General features: G+C 41.7%; 1 protein-coding gene across 1 annotated transcript; it reads left to right on the top strand.

Annotated features, from left to right (window-relative positions):
• The first annotated feature begins 144 nt into the window (after nt 1-144).
• LOC146990325 (paired amphipathic helix protein Sin3a-like) lies at nt 145-19,425 on the top strand. Its single transcript, XM_085771847.1, has 21 exons — nt 145-387; nt 3,175-3,391; nt 3,666-3,845; nt 4,134-4,240; nt 4,370-4,700; nt 4,823-5,074; nt 5,351-5,503; nt 5,744-5,899; nt 6,369-6,455; nt 6,617-6,735; nt 6,993-7,218; nt 7,655-7,771; nt 7,960-8,198; nt 8,553-8,736; nt 8,931-9,513; nt 9,633-9,802; nt 10,539-10,712; nt 10,799-10,891; nt 12,267-12,361; nt 14,658-14,865; nt 17,242-19,425. Exons 2-21 carry the CDS (start codon nt 3,197-3,199, stop codon nt 17,458-17,460), a joined length of 3,888 nt encoding a protein of 1,295 aa, XP_085627973.1. The 5' UTR covers nt 145-387; nt 3,175-3,196; the 3' UTR covers nt 17,461-19,425.
• Nucleotides 19,426-19,494: the final 69 nt, after the last annotated feature.

The raw sequence follows: 19,494 nt of genomic DNA, 5'->3' as shown, positions 1-19,494 counted from the left end.
GGCTATGAGGCAGACAGTGTGCAGATAACCCTGCACTTGACAAGACCATAAACTAACCAGACGCCTTTAACCAAAGATACTGGCTCACTGCCTTCACTGTATTTGTTTTCATTCTGCGCAGCGGGCCAATGGGCGCTCGGACTGGGAGGAGACCAGCCCGCCTTCGTGCTGGACACGCCTCTATGTTCAAGGAACACCGCTTCATACATACACTGTTGTTAGCGACGTAGCCCCTACGGTCAATCTCATTTTTGACATTTCCATTTGCGACCACCTCTCAGAACTTCACTTTTTTTGTCACAGGCCGGTGAATGCACGCTTGGTGACCGAGTGTTTGTGCTCCGTGAGACCGGTGTGTCCAGGTGTGTCCGGCGGCAGTCCAGCGAGGTAAGTTGAAGTAGTGTTAGCTCGTTAGCCACGAACCCTGTACTGATGGAGGGGGGTTGGTTGTTGTGCTAACGTAGCATTTAGTTAGCTGCTGCTACATAACCTTGCCGAACAAACCAGATGGCCAGCTAACACCAACCACTTTCTCTGTGCTGACTTAACATTTGACGGGTTTTTGTCTTTCAACAAAACAACGTGAGTGTTGTGAGCGGCGGCTGCATCGGCTCGCAGGTCCTACAAGTTAGTCGAGCTAGCGAGCTAAAAGCGGCGACCATGAATTAGCTGGCATGCTAACGCTACGATTGACCTGACAACATGAATTTTTGTTGCTAGTTTGTTTTGCTAAATTACATTTAAGTGTCTATGTCGGAGTTGTTTCGGGGCAAATGTGACTGGCAGAGAGGCGGTTTGTGTGACAGCCCAGTTTTTTTCAGTTCAACTTCTCGCATAACTTGACGTTAATGCGACGTTAACGATGTGTCGAAGCTACAGCGTTAGCATCTGGGCTAGCCAGCGCTCTTCCTGACCCGACCAGCCAACACAGCCAGAATTAATTACTGATCCTCCAACTTTATTTAAGTACTCTAATGTAACGGTGGCCCATGTGCCGTGTGCGAAGCAGTCGACTTTGTTGTCGCGTTATCGGCTGCGATTAGGTATGGCTGATTTTCTTTTCGACATCTTCCACTCAACGTCAGCTAGCCAACACGCTCAGCTCAGCCCCGCGCACCGAGCACTGTCAGCGGCCACTTTCAGACACGGCATCGCTCTCACTGGGTCTTTCTGCCAAACCAGCCTATGGTCTGTCGATAATAAAGGCTAGATTGCTTGTCACATAACTTCGAGCTAGGAGGACGAAAGCCAACGCCAGCCAGCCAGCCAGCCATCGGACAAGCGAAAGCGGACAGCTCAGAGAAAACGGATGGCGTTAAGCTCGGTGTTTGGCAGAGAGGGGGAGGGGATGAGGCAGGGCTACAGCGAGCGAGAGAGAGAGAGACTGCGCCTACACGCCTGGAAAGTGTTTGCTGGCGGCTAAATGTCAGATTTTTTGCAGCGATAGTCGACCAATTTCGATATCTTTTACTGTCTGCAGTGTTTGCTTCGCGTTTCGGCAAAGAATATTTGCAGATTGATATGCGACAGACACGATCTCTGCGACTGAAGACCGTACGCGCAGCCACCGTCTTTTCCGAAATTGGTGGTGCAGGGCAGTGAGGCACAATGTCTGCTCTCCGCTGACAAAATGCAATGACGTTTGCTCAGGGAGTGTCAGCAAATTACTATTCTCTGTGTACATGTGTGGCACGTCCCGAGAGCCACATGGACAGAGCCGAAAAGGACTATTAGTCATGACATCATCAAACTGGCTTCTTGTAATTCAGCCCTGATATAATGCAAGCTTTACTACTATTAAAAATATCAATACTAATGATAATCTGACAACCCATTTAGCTTTGGTGGCAAAAGTGGCAAAATAATTAGCCGCCTGAAATAGCATACCGTAAACATTAACAGCTGAAATCTACAAAGATATATCAGCCATAATTTTTGCTGCAATGGACTGTGTCCTCCTTTGTTTTCCTGTTTCATCCTTTTGAATAATTATCCAACACTTTATAATTTGTTGACATTTGGGGAATTAAAAAATAGTGATGATTGAAGCACCGAATTAAAACCTAATATGGACATCTGGAAAATTATCTAAGTGTTATGATTATTATATATATCTTATAGTAGAAAAATAAATAAATATATACTGTATATAGCCATGGTAACTTCAATGCGCTTCATGTCAGTACCATGTTACTTGAGAGACGGTCCCTAACTGGCAGCCCCAGCCATTCTGCCGAACAACAACAGCACGTCTATTTATGGACAGTCATAGGCAAGCATTTTGCGTAATACTTTTCTCGTAGGCTTTTGTTGTGCTGATGCAAGTTAATTTTTGCCTCTGTTTCTCACTGATTTGCTCTTCGTTGGTGATATTTTTTTATTCAAAAAAAATTGCTTCATTTGATTCGTTTTTGTGTATGTAATTAAAATATAGGCTAAGTCTTGAAACATCTAAACAATAAACTCCCTAAGTGTAAATATGATGCAGGTTGAAGATGAAATTGAAATCACTGTGTTAATGTGTTGAAAACATGAGAACACTTTATCATGGGAATTTCAGATTGTTCAGCCCTTTGTACACTGAATGGACCTATGTAGATTTGACAGTTTTTACATCAATGTTACATCTCTTAGATCACTGTCAAATACCAATATAATATTAGATTGAAATTGTTTGCCATAGGCCGCAGTTAGGAAACATCATAACCAGCTGAATTTGTTCATACCTTAGTAATGCAGTCATGTTATTTTTTTTTTATGAATGTTAGTTTTAAGATCTGTGGTTCCAGGTTATAGAGCCTCTGGTTCTAGTTGTTTATTATTGGGTAAAATGACCTCTATGACAGTTGTGGTAAAGTTTGATTGGATTGCATAATACTGAACACTTTTGATGCTTCCAAAATGGCCGTTGAGTTATATCGACATTCCTGAGTTTGCACAAAAAATAAACATTTCCCAATTTCCACTAAAATTTTAATTCAAGATTTAAATGTAAATTTAGGATTTGTAGCGTTGCATATTGTATTTTTATTTTACAAAAATATTAAGTTGTGAAGTATTTTAACTTATTTGTCAGTCATGTTATAATTTTAGATGTGGTACATGCAATTAAGTTTATGTACTGAGTAGCACTAAGCAGCCTGTTAATGCTTAATCTGTCTTTGTTCACTTAAGCCCCTTTGAGTATGTATATACAATGAAGAGGCGTGTGGAGGACCAGGAACCGATATTTGCACCCCAGCAACAGCAACCACGTCGTCCCCCAGTTCAAGGTATTGCAGAGAGCTTCCAGCACCGGGCCCTCGCCCCGGCCCCTACTGTGATAGAGGCAGCCACAGACAACATGCAGCCATCCACTGGCATCCAGTATTCTCTTCCCCAGGGCTACCAGGTATGATGCCGTGGTCTCTACAGACCAGAGCTGCTGTTAATGTTAACTGATTAAATGAAAGATGATTACTTGCTAATTAAAGTTATTCACCTCAAAGGAGCAGCATCTGAAATGAATGTTGATAAAAAGCTGAAGTTGAATTGTGAATGTTTGCAAGATTCAACGTCCTTTCCCAGTTTAATAGTCATATTATGTATACTAAACTTTTCAGGGACATTTGTATCTTTTAAGCTTCCTGGATCTCTGCTAATCTTCTATGTTTCCTCCTAAAAAGGTGCCAACAATGCCTCAGAGCACAAGTGGACATGGACACAGCAATACTGCGCCACACGTTGGTCCCCATGCACACAGTCTTGCGGTGCAGTCGCAGGGTCCTGCAGTGGTTCAAGGTCACGTTCACCCACCCGCTCCCATAACTTCAACTCAAGGACAGCAGCAGTTTCAGCGCCTTAAGGTACCGCTACATGAGCAAACCTCAAACATTTGCACCGAGTACACTGATAAAATGAAATGATGTCACCAATGAAACAAAAGTGTTTATTTTACAGAGTACCAAACATGACCTTCTTTGGCATTTTGGTCATCAGCATTGCTGTGCTTGTTATGTCTTCTCTAGTTCTGAATTTATATTGTATATCAATCTGGGGCTACAAAAATTACGATTTTTTGGGAGATGAGATTTGCATGTAATGTTTCCTAATAATTCATAGTCAAAGTAGTAATGTTGGTCTTTATTTTGCAGGTTGAAGATGCCTTGTCTTATCTGGATCAAGTCAAGTTGCAGTTTGGGAATCAGCCACAAGTCTATAATGATTTTCTTGATATTATGAAAGAGTTCAAGTCGCAGAGGTAAATTCTTATTTTAAGGACATTTTCTTCAACGTGTGAAGAAAAAAAAAACGTGTACAGGTCAAGTTTATCCATTGACCCAGTTGATAATTGCATACTAATATTCAATCAATCACTCTCTCACTACAGCATCGACACTCCTGGAGTCATAAACCGTGTGTCCCAACTCTTCAAAGGCCACCCAGACCTCATCATGGGTTTTAACACGTTCCTGCCCCCTGGATATAAGATTGAGGTTCAAACCAACGATCTAGTTAATGTGACCACGCCAGGTCAGATTCACTACATCACCCCTCATGGTATTTCAGTTCAGAACCTCCCTGTAAGTGGAGCGCCCAGCCAACCTGCAAGCCATCACCAGCACCAGAGTCTGCCACAGCCTGGCCCACCCACTACCACCACCACCACCACCACCACCCCACCCATCCCCGCCCAACCTGCTCCAAATAAAACCAGCAAGGTAGACTATATTCTTTATTTGCCACTTTAATTTAGTATAACAAGGTAGATAATGTTTTTATTGCTACGGTTTTTGTTGTCAGTGTTATACGGTGCTATTTACACCCCTCTTTTTCTCAACAGCCAATTCAGTCTCCAGCCCATACACCTACAAGCCAGCCCAATCCATCCATCCCATCCTATGCCTCACCGCGCTCACCTTCAGTTCAGTCCCACACTCCTGTGAGCAGCACGCCGTCTGCCGGACCGCCTCTCCAGAACAACCAGCCCGTTGAGTTCAACCACGCTATAAACTATGTCAACAAGATCAAGAACCGCTTCCAGGGTCAGCCAGACATCTACAAAGCCTTTTTGGAAATTCTGCACACATACCAGGTAAAGGAATAAAAGAAGAAAGTATGAAATATTATTCCAGCATTGAATAATTTAACGGTCTGTTTGTCAGGAGCATAAATGTATATCTTTGGAGAAAAAAAATAGCAATTTCAAGATAACACTGAGTGGTGGTGTTCTGTGTGAGTGAAAACTACTAGTTGTCCAGTGATAATGATGTGAAACTTTAGCAGCAGCAGTGCGGCGCTGCTGAGTGAGTATAGGGGAAAACTACTACTGCTAATCCCACCACCCTTTTCTTCAATGAAAATTTTCCAGAAGGAGCAAAGAAATGCTAAAGAGGCCGGAGGCAACTACACCCCAGCACTGACTGAGCAGGAGGTCTACACTCAGGTGGCTCGGCTCTTCAAGAACCAGGAGGACCTGCTCTCAGAGTTTGGACAGTTCCTGCCTGATGCAAACAGCTCAGTGGTGAGTCTCTCTCTGTGAATACACTCCTACAGGTTGGCCCTTCTTACCTACCGTAGTCTTTATCAAACTAATATGGTTCATGCTGTCGTTACCCTTGTTCACATACTGTCATAACATATTCCATGTCTTTATAATGAAGTTTTGCAAAAAATGAGTAATTAAATATGCATTGTCTCCAGCATTTCTCTCACCCCTTTCTGGTGAGATTGTGATAATACTGTGTGATATATATTTTTTCAGCTGCTGGGCAAGGCTACACCAGACAGGGCAGAGTCAGTGCGCAACGACCACGGTGGGACTGCAAAGAGACCATTACTGAACAATAAACAAAGGCTGAGCCAGAACGGCCTGCCGATGAGAAGACCCGCTGGAGTGGGAGCCACACCACCTGTCAAGGTACACACCACTCTCCATGTTGACTGCGTATGGTTATTTGTTTCTTTCTGCTTTATTTTAGTAGCTAGGGAGCTTAGAGAATTTATCGCCTTGTATTCCTTTTTTGAATTAATGACGGTGGACAAATTGTTGTTGCACCTGACAAGTTAATTTCTGCATCATCATACAGCATACTAAATCCTCCATAGTGACCATACAGTTAAATCTCTATTAAACGGTTTCAATAAAGATGGAGCATTAGAAACTTAATAAAAATAGGATTTATTGCAGGGCTTTTTATTTGTTTTTATTAGTTTTGTCAGGGTTCGTCAGATAAACTGGTAATTAAATGTTTTTTAATCAATACTAACCCCACAATGAGGTATTTTTAAAACATTTATCCGTTTCAAAATGAAACTGACATTAGGTTTAGGGGTTAGGTTCTAATTTTGACATGCTTTTTTTCTGCTTTTTTTTTTTATCTTTGCAGAAGAAACCGAAAATAATGGGGAAGGACCACAGCATGACAGAAGTCGGCAAACACAGCACCAGCACTGAAACCATGTTCTTTGAGAAGGTCATTATTGTTTCATTCTGCCCCTTCAATAACAGTACCTCAATGATAATGTGAAGGTGGTGATTATCAAAATGTTAATGACATGATGAAACTGTTTCAGGGGAAAGTTTTTTCTCTACTTTCCATTTATACTTTTTTTTTTTTGTCATCACTGACAACAGGTGAAGAAGGCTCTTCGGAGCACTGAGGCGTATGACAACTTCCTTCGGTGTCTGCATATCTTCAATCAGGAAGTCATTTCTCGTGCTGAGCTCGTCCAATTAGTTATCCCGTTTCTTGGGTAAGTCCACACAGCCTGTCAGTGCTGCGGTTATGTATGACTGTCTTGTTACACATTGTAGCAAATTAGTCACCCCTTCCCTAAACTCTTGAGTCATAGACCGGTTTTTCAATTTTATGGAGAAATTGTATGATGTCCTGTTTGGATTTGTCTTTTCTAATGAGACATGGCACTACAGCCACGGACAACATCTGTCAGTCACAGTGACACAACCTTGATTATTGTGTATTTCATCTATGCCGTTGCACAATTTCCAGAAAATTCCCCGAGCTTTTTACTTGGTTGAAAAACTTCCTGGGCTACCGAGAGTTTAGCCACGGAGAGTCGAGCCATGCGGAGAGTTTACCCAAGGAGCGTGCCACGGAGGGCATCGCCATGGAGATCGACTATGCTTCCTGCAAAAGGTTGGGATCCAGCTATAGAGCACTGCCGAAGAGCTACCAGCAGCCCAAGTGCACAGGAAGGACACCGCTGTGCAAAGAGGTGAGTCACTGAAGGAAGTGGGCGTCGTTATTCTCCACAACACAGCTCTACCAATTACAAGGTTATCAATGTGTGTGTCTTGGAGAGCAGCCTCAGGAGTGGGACTTAACACTAAACCACATACCAAATTCCAATAAAATGTGCATTTAGTGGATTAATTAAAATAGTCCAAATTACATCAACTGTGTGGCGATTTAATAAAGGAGGGAGGGAACTACTACTCAGTAAAATTCTTTCATGATCAAACAAACAGAACATTCAGTGTGAGCGCATGGCATTATTTAGAATGAATTCAACCATTTTGATCCATTGCCATCAGTTAGGCTTGGATATCATTATCTTTTTTGAAGTACCGGTTTTTGCAAGTGAGAGCCTTCACGATTAATGTCTTGCATAAATGTGAAATTGATTTGAACCAAACGTCCCTTTGCTCCAGGTCCTGAACGACACATGGGTGTCATTTCCATCCTGGTCTGAGGATTCTACATTTGTGAGCTCCAAGAAGACTCAGTATGAGGAGCACATTTACAGATGCGAGGATGAACGCTTTGAGGTGAGGAACACTCCAAAGTGAAAACTGTAGCTTCTTTATGATTTAAAGAGCGTATACAGCACCTCCTTTGTGTGATTGACGTTGCTCAGAGTCAAACAAAAGCACATACTTGGATATCCAAACACAATCTGGTGACACCACCGGCCAGTTAAACTCAGCTAATGGTTTCACTCTTGTCTCCCATTTAGCTGGATGTTGTGTTGGAAACCAACCTCGCCACGATACGAGCATTGGAAACGGTGCAGCGGAGGCTTTCAAGGATGTCTGCTGAGGAGCAGGTGCGCTTCAAGCTGGACAACACTATGGGCGGCTCCTCGGAAGTCATTCACCGCAAAGCCATCCAGAGGATATATGGAGACAAGGCACACGACATCATTGACGGCCTCAAGAGGAACCCAGCTGTGTCTGTGCCCATAGTGCTGAAAAGGTTAATGGTTTATTCCTTTCTGCCTCTGATCAGAGCTTAATTGTTTATATAAAATCCTATAGAATTTATAGGATTTGACTTTTCAAGATTCAAGACAACTTTATTAATCCCTTAAAGGGCAATTCCACTTGGTGGCTTGCAGACCACATGCTCATAGCACAAAACAACATAACATAACAAAACAGAGAAGTTGACAGCTGTGTGCAATTTAAAAATTCTCTGTTTAAGTCCAATAGTCCAATAGGAAGTTTTCACAACACTGTTAAGACTGTTTTATCCTTGAGTGACAGGTTGTTACACCAACAGATAAAAGAACTTTGGGATGTGAACACTTTTTTGTTGTTGTTTTTTCAGATTGAAAATGAAGGAGGAAGAGTGGAGAGAAGCCCAGAGAGGCTTCAACAAAATCTGGCGGGAGCAGAATGAGAAGTATTACCTGAAGTCACTCGACCATCAAGGCATCAACTTCAAGCAGAATGACACCAAAGTGCTGCGCTCTAAGACTTTACTCAATGAAATTGAGTTGCTATATGATGACGTAAGTGAACATGTTTCCTTGACAAGGATTCGTTTGACTGAAACTGACCGCATTTGACACAGCGGAATTTATTTTTTGAAGCTATAACTCAAACTTGGAGCACTGGCTCATGATGTAGAGATGCCTTTCATTTTCATACATGATTTTACTGTTCAGAATTACTCTCAAGTTACTCACGTTTGTTTTTCTTGTAGCGCCAGGAGCGAGCATCAGAGGAAAATGCCACGCCGCCACCCAGCGGCCCACACATGACCCTGACCTACGACGACAGCCAGATCCTGGAAGACGCAGCCGCCCTCATCATCCACCACGTCAAAAGGCAGGTGGGCATCCAGAAAGAGGACAAGTACAAGATCAAACAGATCATCCACCATTTTATCCCTGACCTGCTGTTCGCACGGCGAGGTGAACTCTCTGACGTAGAGGAGGAGGAGGAAGAGGAGGAGGAAGACGCAGAGATGGAACAAGACGGTCCCAAGAAGCACAACGGCCTGCCAGGCAGCAGCCCAACAAAGTCCAAGCTCCTCTTCAGCAACACGGCAGCTCAGAAGCTGCGGGGCACAGACGATGCCTACAACCTGTTCTTTGTGAACAACTACTGGTATATCTTCCTCCGTCTTCACCACATCCTCTGTTCTCGTCTGCTGCGGATCTACGGCCAAGCCGAGAAACAGATTGAAGAGGATGCCCGAGAGCGGGAGTGGGAAAGAGAGGTTCTGGGCTTCAAAAGGGAGAAAAATGAAAATCCAGCGATCCAGCTGAAAATGAAAGAGCCAAGTAAGTGACAAGTTGATTAACTAGTCATATAAAACTTATATATTGATATTTTACTGTGGATCACACTCTGATCTTTTTTTCCACCATATAAGTTTTGACACTGTTGTCTTTTCCTGCAGTGGATGTTGATGTGGAGGACTATTACTCAGTGTTTCTGGAAATGGTGCGCAACCTTCTGGATGGAAACATGGAGCCGGCTCAGTACGAGGATTCCCTGAGGGAAATGTTTACTATCCATGCCTACATTGCCTTCACCATGGACAAACTCATCCAGAGCATTGTCCGGCAGGTCAGCTGATTTTAAAATTAACATCATTTGATTACCTCGACCAAGGAGGTTTTTGTTTGCAACCGTGGCTGTTGGTTGGTTTGTTTGTTTGTTTGTTTGTCAGCAGGATTATGCAAAACGTACCCAGGCAGTTTGCATGAAACTTGGTGTGGGGGGATGGGGCAAAAGTTAGGGAACAGCCCACTAAATTTTGATGCCAACTGGTTGAAGGATCCAGGAATTCTTTTATCACCTTAGCGACTTTGCAAGATAGGAGTTTTTTTTTTTGCAGTTTCTCAGAAAATGTATAGACGTATAGGAGTACTGATGTAAATAAATAAGACATGAGATTTGTGAGTTTGTTCAATTTGGTGCGGATCCAAATGATAATCAGGAGCTGACAGATCTGTAGGATTGTTTGGTATCAGCAGAGGTATATACGCTCTGCTGCTTGTGCAACACAAATCCAACTAGAATGGCAAACTTCTGTACTGTATGTCTTTAAATTCCACTCAAACTTGATATACTGGGCTTAATTTGCACAGAATGCATAAAACAAGTATTCAGTTGTCACGTCACAAAGTGATCAGTGAGCATGAGGTCATGTCTGTTACGTTAAAACAGAGGGCTAACCAAACCACAAGGCTGTGTCTGTGAATATTAGAGTTGTGAGAAAAATTCTGTCTTTCACTTTCACATTTAATATGCAACTCTAAAGTCACTGAGTGTGCTGCTGTCCCTAATCCTACTCCTACAGCTCCAGCACCTTGTCACTGACGATGTATGTTCACGTGTAACGGACATGTACCTGAGTGAATGTGCCAACAAAGCCACGGGAGGCACACTGTCCACACAGACCTCCAGGGCCACGGCCGAGGGAGTCTACCAGCGCAAGGCCGAGCAGCTCATGTCAGACGAGAACTCCTTCAAGGTACCACAAACACGTCAAGTCTCAACTTTTTTTGAACACACTTCGTTTTCAGACAGCTCCCCTTGACTGTTTGTGTTTTCATCTAGTTGATGTTTGCAAAGAGCCGAGGATCTGTCAGTCTGGCTGTGGAGCTGCTGGACACAGAAGAGGAGAACTCTGATGAGCCGGCAGAGGCAGAGGTACGACTCAGACACACTTCACACACAATAGTCTATCACTTTATTAGCTTCACCTACCTGTTATCACATACAGCAGCAGAGGAAATAGGGGGAAATATGACCGAATATTATTTTGGTTTTGAGTTGTTTTGCATTATATTTGTAACCTTTGAACCCTCATGACCCTTAGGAACAGAAAGTAGAAACTAAATATTCCAAAGTACAAGCCAGAACCTGTAGTCTGTAGCCTGAGTCTCCAAAATGATTTCCAAGTCCTATTGTACTGTGTGTGTGTAATGCATGTGTTTTGTACATGTCATGTCAAGTGTTTCCTCCATGTATTTGGTTGCAGAGCTGAAGTTTCACGATTCCACTGTCAACAGCTTAGCACCAGTTCTGCTTTCTACATTGTATGCAACGAATCCTTGGGCTACAATGAATTGAAGAGAAATCTTTTATGGATTCCTGCTAGATTTCTTTTTAATTTTTGGCTGCTGCAAACGATAAAATCAGGATTGTGAATAAAGATTCAGCCTAGTACTGAGATATTCCAATACAAGTCCATCAGTTATCAGATTCGTGGCCACTGCTGAATCTTCACACATGAAAATGGTTCATCTGCACAGATTTTTTTGTAGGAAATAAAAATACCCTATTTACTTGATTGAAATGTATTTTCTACATCTAATAGCTGTATAATGGAGTAATTATATAACCAGCATAGCTCATTAGATGTGTGTCTTCCCTTAAAGCCAGTTTGGTCAGATTGGTTAATAGCTGGAGTTTTGATTCATAATCATAACACATGAGGGGGCGATGGCGTTAAAGGAGATAGGGAATTTCTCTCTGATTTGAGTAAAAGAGATGTTAAAGTTTTAATCTGTTGATAACAGGGAGCTGGTTGAGTGAGTTTTCCTAGATGCCAGTTCTGGAGAACTTAATCAAAACTAAACACAACTCCCCCCACACCAGTACATCTTTCCCAGATTGCGGGAATAAGGTAGCTCCATGAAATGCTTCTTTATAAAAGAAAAGAGAGTTTGCCATAAGTTGTGACAATGATTTCTGGGCATTGTTAATGTACTGATGACAAAATCAGTGCAATGAGGTTGGTATGAAACTCTGGGAAGGTGTCATTTCATTTCCTCAGGTTTGCAGTACTTGTTAATGTTCCATGTGAGTGGAAACAGGAGTGTGAAGGGGTTTATAAGTGTGCTTGAGATTTGTCATATAGTTGAGTTACGTGTACTCAATACAAGTGTAGGAGCAACGAGGCAGTGAAAAGAATGAAAATTCACCAGGGGGTCATTGACATGTGCACAACAGCACCTGCTGCTGGAAGGAGGCCCTCTTGGAAACACTGTTGATTTACTTCTCTCTGCTCTCTCCTCCACAGAGGTGGTCAGACTACGTGAGCAGATACCTGAACTCAGATTCCGCATCCCCAGAGCTGCGTGAACATCTGGCGCAGAAGCCGGTGTTCCTCCCCAGGTGAGGCTCCAGCCATGTCCCCCCTCTTGTCTGCACACTTACAGCTTCTGTCCTGAGGCACTAGTGAGCCGAGCAGCCACTCCACTGTTTACAAGCCAAACCTGCTGCCAAACACAACTCATGTTTTTTTTTTTAGAGCTAGACACAGTGGTACTTCTGCACAAGCCTGACTTAGACGGCTCTCTCTCTCTCATCACAACACACGACAAGAGCTCTGCCTTTTTAATAACAGACAAACACGAAAGGTTTGAGAAGATCAATCAAAAAGAGTAACACTGAAGTGCTCGCAGTGCCCGAATCCTCTCCTGTCTGTTTGGAATCTCATTGGCCATTAACATAAGTCTTTCAGTTTTTGACCTCTGCCTCACTTGGAAGATTGCACTTTACATGGCCATCTTTTAAAAAAAGAAAAAAAAAAAGAAAATGGAATTTATTTATTCATTGATTCAGTTCCTTTTTAATGGGAATTTTATTTATTGATAGTAAGGTTTTTTAAAATGGTTTTGGCTTGATCGTGGGTTTTGAATTTCCATCTTTAGTAGACGGCTATAACGAAAAATTTGATTTGATTATTCACATTGTATTGAACTTAAATGGTGATTTTTCATTGTGTAACATAAGAACAAAAAGTCACTGAATGCACAAACTGAGAGCAAAACAAATGGGTTCATTTTGTCCTTTTTATTTCATTTTTCTACGATGTCTGTGACCTGAGTTTAATAGACTACAGCTCTTGTGTAGGACCAGAGAGACTTTGTTAAGAGAGGACAGTGAAATCGTGGTTTCCTTTTCTACCTTATCATGCCCTTTGTTTGTGATTGTATTCAGATCAAAGGTCCTGTATGTGACTTGTTCACTGTTTGCAACTGTAACTGTTCAAATGTCCATTTGTTTAAGTCTGTTATACTCAGTGTTATGTTTGTAATAATTTTCAGTGGAAACAGTGCACTCCCGTTGCAACTTTTTGTTGTGGGTGAGATTTTTCCACTGGTTTGACAGAGATTAGTGCTCATATGTTTTTTAAAACTCTGGTCAAGCACATTATCTGCAACACTTGTACAGAGGAGTAGGGTTTGTAAATAAAATGAACGTCTAAATTGTATGTTCATATGTTGGTGTATTTCTTTCCGGACACCTCAGAGCTGTGCATGGAGGCGTGATTGTGTCTGCTCTGTCGTAAAAGCTCCAAATGAGTGTTGCACATAAAGCCTGTCTGCCATTGTTTTTGGTGCTTTCTTTTGAGTTTCTGGTTTCTTTGAGATGGCTGTCCATTACCATACACATTTCAATGGGCTTTTTTAAAACCTTGGTCTTAGTTTTTTAGTTTTTATTCAAACCCATTGCATAAATCTGGTACCTGGCTGTGATTTATCAGTGGGCTCACCCACATCTTCTTTTATTATTTATATATTTATTTTATGTTCTTTGTCATCAAATCTATGAGAGATCAGCAGCACGAGGTCAAAAGACTTGTCTTTCCTCACTTAAACCTTCAATGGCAGTGAAATTCCAGCAGTTTCTTTTTCCAGTTATGTTGGGTCTTCATCTCATGATCATAAACACTCTGTACATTGTTGGTGGAAGTATGTGCACATCAAAGTATCCTCAGCTCATATATATATTTATATAACAGTTTTTACTTGAAATTGGCCTCACTGTCATGTCTTTTAAGTGGAGCCCTGAATGCAAAAATATGCTTCATGGTTTCAGTCCTCGCTCACCTGTAACCTCTGTGGTAAGTACTCATTTAAAACTTTCATTCAGGTGGGGTGAATAATTGCATTTTTGTAACCTGCACAAAATCAAGATCAATTTCCAAGTAAAATAAATATTTGTTTTGCCAAGCATATTTAGCCTGAATTATATGGCTGTGCAACGGAAGTGCACTGTACAGAAAGATTACGACTGCTGCCTCTGCTGCTCTTATAGATCCTCTTTTCCCACGAATGATTTGACTCCCAATCTAATTCTGTTACTCGGTGAGTTGCAATGCATGGGTTTAAGAATATTTGTTTAAAGGGACAGTCCTCTCAAATTTGACTATTCCGTTCTTAATGAAAATGTGTATTGTGCCTGACCACATCCACTAGACTTAACAAAATAAATAAATAAACACACAGTGTGTACTGTCAAACAGAATTGTGCCATACAACAAATAACAGTTTACAGATTTTAGAAATTTGTGCGCACTTTCCCTGTAAACTTTGATTTCTTTTTGGAGTGTGGAGTATTCAAAAGAATTTACCTGGTGATGAGACGGTGTTATTGACGGTTGTCGATCTGTTTTCACCTTCAGGAATTTGAGACGAATAAGGAAGTGCCAGAGAGGATGGGAGCAGCTGCAACAGGAGAGAATGACCAAGGCCCCCTCGGACAAGTCTCAGGACGGTAACAGTGAGCTGAAGATGGAGTGCATGTTCAAGCTCAACTCCTACAAGATGGTCTATGTCTGCAAGTCAGAGGACTACATGTACAGGCACACGGCGCTGACGCGGGCTCATCAGGTAGGCACAGAAAGAAATGTTGTTTAGCTGCTGCATGGTTTTGTCTGCCTTTATTACATACAGGTGCATCTCAATAAATTTGAATATCACGGAAAAGTAAATTTCCAGTAGTTCACAAATAGCCCCAACTAAGTATTGAGTGCATATAGATGGACATACTTCTCAGAAGGCCAGCATTTCCATATTAAAAATGCTTTTTTAAATTGGTCTTTTGCCATGTTCAATTTATGAACATGGCAAATTCATGATACTGAATTTTATGTCTTCATTTAATGTGAGCCATAATCATTACAATTAAAAGAAATGAATTAGAAAAAAGACACAACATTTAATACTGAAAAAAGACTCCAAGTTTCATTCTGTGTGTAATGGATCTATATAATGTATTAGTTTCACTTTTTGAGTTGAAATACTGACATTAATAAACTTTGCCATGATACTCTAATTTATTGAGATGCACCTGTAGTTCCAGGTTCAATACTAAAGCCCCAAACAGGCTGTATTTGTTTCTCTATGCCAGATAGGATGATTTTACCTTTACTTTTTATCACCTACTCAGGTCAGTTATTTTAGTCCCATGTGTTTACGTTGCTGATTTTCTACTCCCACCACAGTAACAATTCAGGAGTTAGTTTCATTGTTATATTTTAAAGTGAGTGTTATGACAAAAATATTCTACAGCCATTTAAAAACTTATTGTATAATTTGCTATAGATAAACACAAGTTTGGGTCAGAACTGAAATTTGTTTGACATTATCAGATTTTGGCAGATGTTCATTTTTTACACAATGAAAAGAGAACAATGGTGAGCTTGAGACTTCATGTTACATATTGTTTTTATTTTCGAGACGGAGTCTTTTGTGTTCAGTCCACTTGATCCTGATTTGTTCTGAATTTGTCAGAAATGTTTCGTTAGCCCAGCTGAATCTGCAGGAGCTGCTCACGTTACTCGAGTTGTTGCCTCAGAGGAACTAAAAGACGGCAGGAAAACAAATTCACAGCGCTCACAGACGAGGGAGTGAAAAATGCTATCTGTCAGACTCTTGGACATGTTCAAAATTATTTTCTCTGACAGGAAGAGTCTCTGGATAGATTAACAGTATGTCAGGGAAACTTTCCAGACAGAACAAGGGTAAAAGTCTTTCTCGCTCAGCTGTTGGAACAGTGAGCGTGTTTTATTACCAAGTCTGACCTATATTCAGGTTTATATGGTGCCTTTTGTGTTGACACTGTACAACCTGGCTGATTTTCTCTCTAGTCATATTTCTCTGACTTACCGTATTGACCCGAATATAAGACGATATTTTTTCCGTCAAAAAAAGTCTGAAAAAGACGGGTCGTCTTATATTCGGGGTCTAGATATTTATATATGCAAATCAGCGGGTGACATCAAACAACGTCTGTCCAAGCAAGTCAGGGCTTTTCTTCCTCGCGCGTGTGTGCACCAAGTGTGTGTGTGTGTGTGTGTGTGTGTGTGTGTGTGTGTGTGTGTGTGTGTGTGTGTGTGTGTGTGTGTGTGTGTGTGTGTGTGTGTGTGTGTGTGTGTGTGTGTGTGTGTGTGTGTGTGTGTGTGTGTGTGTGTGTGGTGTGTGTGTGTGTGTGTGTGTGTGTGTGTGTGTGTGTGTGTGTGTGTGTGTGTGTGTGTGTGTGTGTGTGTGTGTTGCCCCTTCGCCACACAGCAGAGCGCTGCCACACAGTTACAGCTCAACTCGGCTCGGTTTAGGTCATTTTAATCACAGCTGACTCCTTCACAGTTCCTCCGGGGGCGGGGTCGTCATATCACAGCGGCTACGGCCGCGTTGTCGCCGGGGACAGGGACACACCGGACACACCGGACGCGGAGGCGCCGAATAGCTGCGAAGCGCCGAGAAGCTGAGCCAGTTTCCTTTCGGGGCTCATGTTAAACGATTGTGTTGTTCACACCAGACGTCCTGCAGCAATCGTTTCGGTGTCTGGTCTATTTTGTGCGCGAGCTGCGAGTGATTGCGTCAAGCCGGCAGGTCAAACAAAGAAACAAGAGAGAATCCGCTCAACTTTCAAAATCAAAACAATTTTCAAAATAAAACACCGCAATTGATGCGTGTGCCTTTTTGTGTAAACAGAGCGCAAGAGAGATGGACACACACCTACACACATTCAGAGAGATCAGTGGGTGCTACAATCTACCAGAACGTTATTTCACAGATACTGAAAACATGATTTTAAAAAGATTAATTTTTTCTTTGATTTTGTCTGAAAAAGGTATTTTTCCAAAGACAGGTCTTGAAAAAGGGGGGTCGTCTTATATTCAGGGTCGTCTTATATTCGGATCAATACGGTACTTTGAACTGGCCCCAGTAGCTGAGCTGTGTCTCTCTGCCTGATGTCTCTTACAGTCCCACCAGCGGGTGAACAGGCGTCTCCACCGACGCTTCCAGGCCTTTGTGGACACCTGGGCTAAAGAGCACGTGACCAGCGACATGGCCGCCGACAACCGCAAGTGGCTGATGGGAGAAAGACAAGAAGGCCTGCTGCCCTGCACCACCACCTGCAACCCCGAGGTCCTCCACTATCTCAACGTAAACAAGTACCGGGTGAAGTACAGAACACTGTAGTCCCTCAAATCTAAGGATAAACTTTGGGGGGGGGTGGACTGTCGTCACACAACAAACTGCCAGCGATGACATACACTATACAGTAGCTTCATGTGGATTCCTCCAATCTGCCCTTACTGGATTCATTTGCCAAAATGTTTTGGGTTGTCAGTCCACGATGTCAGTGGGATGTAAAATTTCTGCTCCCCTCAAATGTTTCACAACTTGACCGGGCAACTTGTCAGAACTTTCAAGCTTCCACTACAAATGTGTGTCTGTCACAAAGTTGGAAAATCCCACTCAGTATGTATTAAATGCAGCTTTTTACATGAAGAAGATATTCAGAGAAAACACTCCTTACTGCATCTTCTCTTGGGGGTAACTCACAGTAAACAAACAAACAAAAAAAAGGTAAGCAATTCACAACACAGACTCAGAAACTTCAGATTGAAAGAAGTGTTTGTTTTTTGAGGACCACCTCTTCATTTTAAACTTAATAAGAAAAACTAACCTCAGTTTTTCCCTCAAGGTAGCAAGAACAAAAACCTGCTACCTCGGTTAAAACGTATGGACTCAGACTCAGCTGTAAAGTTGTATAGCCTGTGAATGTTTTCCTTTTGGTGGTGAAGGTGCAGCAGTGCACTATATATATATATATATATAAAACATATATATATATATATATTTTAAACATCTCTGGCAACTGCTGGGTAGATGTTTGGCTTCGGTGCAATGCCAGCAGTTTGTATCAAGTATAATAATTTATGACCGCCCAAACACTTTGTGTAAATATGTTGTTTATATCTAGATTTCTTTTTTTATTGTTATCAGATGTCATTTATGTGTAGCTTACATCAACACGCGTATAGTATCGATCTTTAGCTAGAGGGTTAAGAGAGGTTCATTAAGGAAAAGGTAAATTTTATCTGTTTTTTACCAAAGGATGATAATTAGACCTTTCTTGTTTGTGGTCTGTCGTTGTTCCTTCCTCAATCTTTGTCTAGTAAGAAAAAAAAATTCCATTTTATACATGTTTGGAGCCCTTCCTGCGCGTTTCTACCTTCAGACTTCAGTATCAGTATCACTCGTGGTTTAAGATGATTGAATGTAGCCGAGCAGCAATTTCTCCTTCTTTTGAAAGTACAGTGTCTGTCCACTTTTCAAAGTACTGAAGTCTTAACAGTGCTATCAACTTTTTTCTTGTACTCAAACTCAACCAAATGATCGGACTCTGAATCACAGGTTCAGCGGTCTCGTAATGTAACGCATATGAAAAACCATACAAGTTGTGTTTATTTTTTATGCGCAGTGTTGATGACGAACACTGGCCGATGTACAGTAGGTCTTTATGTGAATGTCAGCCATGTGACTTGTGTACAGTTTAGAGTAAGAAAACAAGCGAGCAATAATTCCTTCTGCCGCAGTTTGTCAAAGCTATCGGTTTGTGTTTCTTGCTGAAATACAAATGTGAATGTTGTATTCCCTTAAAAGAGGGACGTAAACTAAGGATTTTTTTATTGCCTTTTCCTCTGCTGTTTGTTTAATAAAACTGGAACTGGCCCTGTAGATATTTTACTGAAGGAAAATTGATACACAAGAAGCAAGCATTTCCTAGCGTTAACGGGAAATCAGTCCGATCAGTATCATTTTACACCTAACATGGGCAGGATAAGGAGGGGTGGGAGGGGGGTGTGGGTATGAAAAACAAAAAAACAAGGAACCTTCAACCTTCACCTGAGCTCCATTTGAAGCGACGGTCAGTAACAACCAGCTACAGACAATCTTGGAACAGTTTATTTTGTGGGTTTTTATTTTCATAACGAAACTGTGTTTAATATGGAATACAATAGGAAGTCCCGGGTTCTGATTGTACACAAAGACATCATTTGTACCTCGTTCCATGTGTCTCTTCTCTCAACTTTTATGATGTTGTACATGAGTGTTAGTATGGTGTTTGGCATTAAACTATCCTTTGAATAGACAGAATCTCAGTTGACCACTCCCTTTTTTTAAAAAAAATTTCTGCCATTGTGTTTATACACAGGGATCTGATGC

This window comes from Trachurus japonicus, chromosome 3, assembly GCF_045865225.1.
Source record: "Trachurus japonicus isolate A0001 chromosome 3, Traja_1.0".
Lineage (NCBI taxonomy): Eukaryota > Metazoa > Chordata > Actinopteri > Carangiformes > Carangidae > Trachurus > Trachurus japonicus.
Note: the sequence above shows the minus strand (reverse complement) of the source record. Positions and strands in the feature narration are given on the sequence as shown.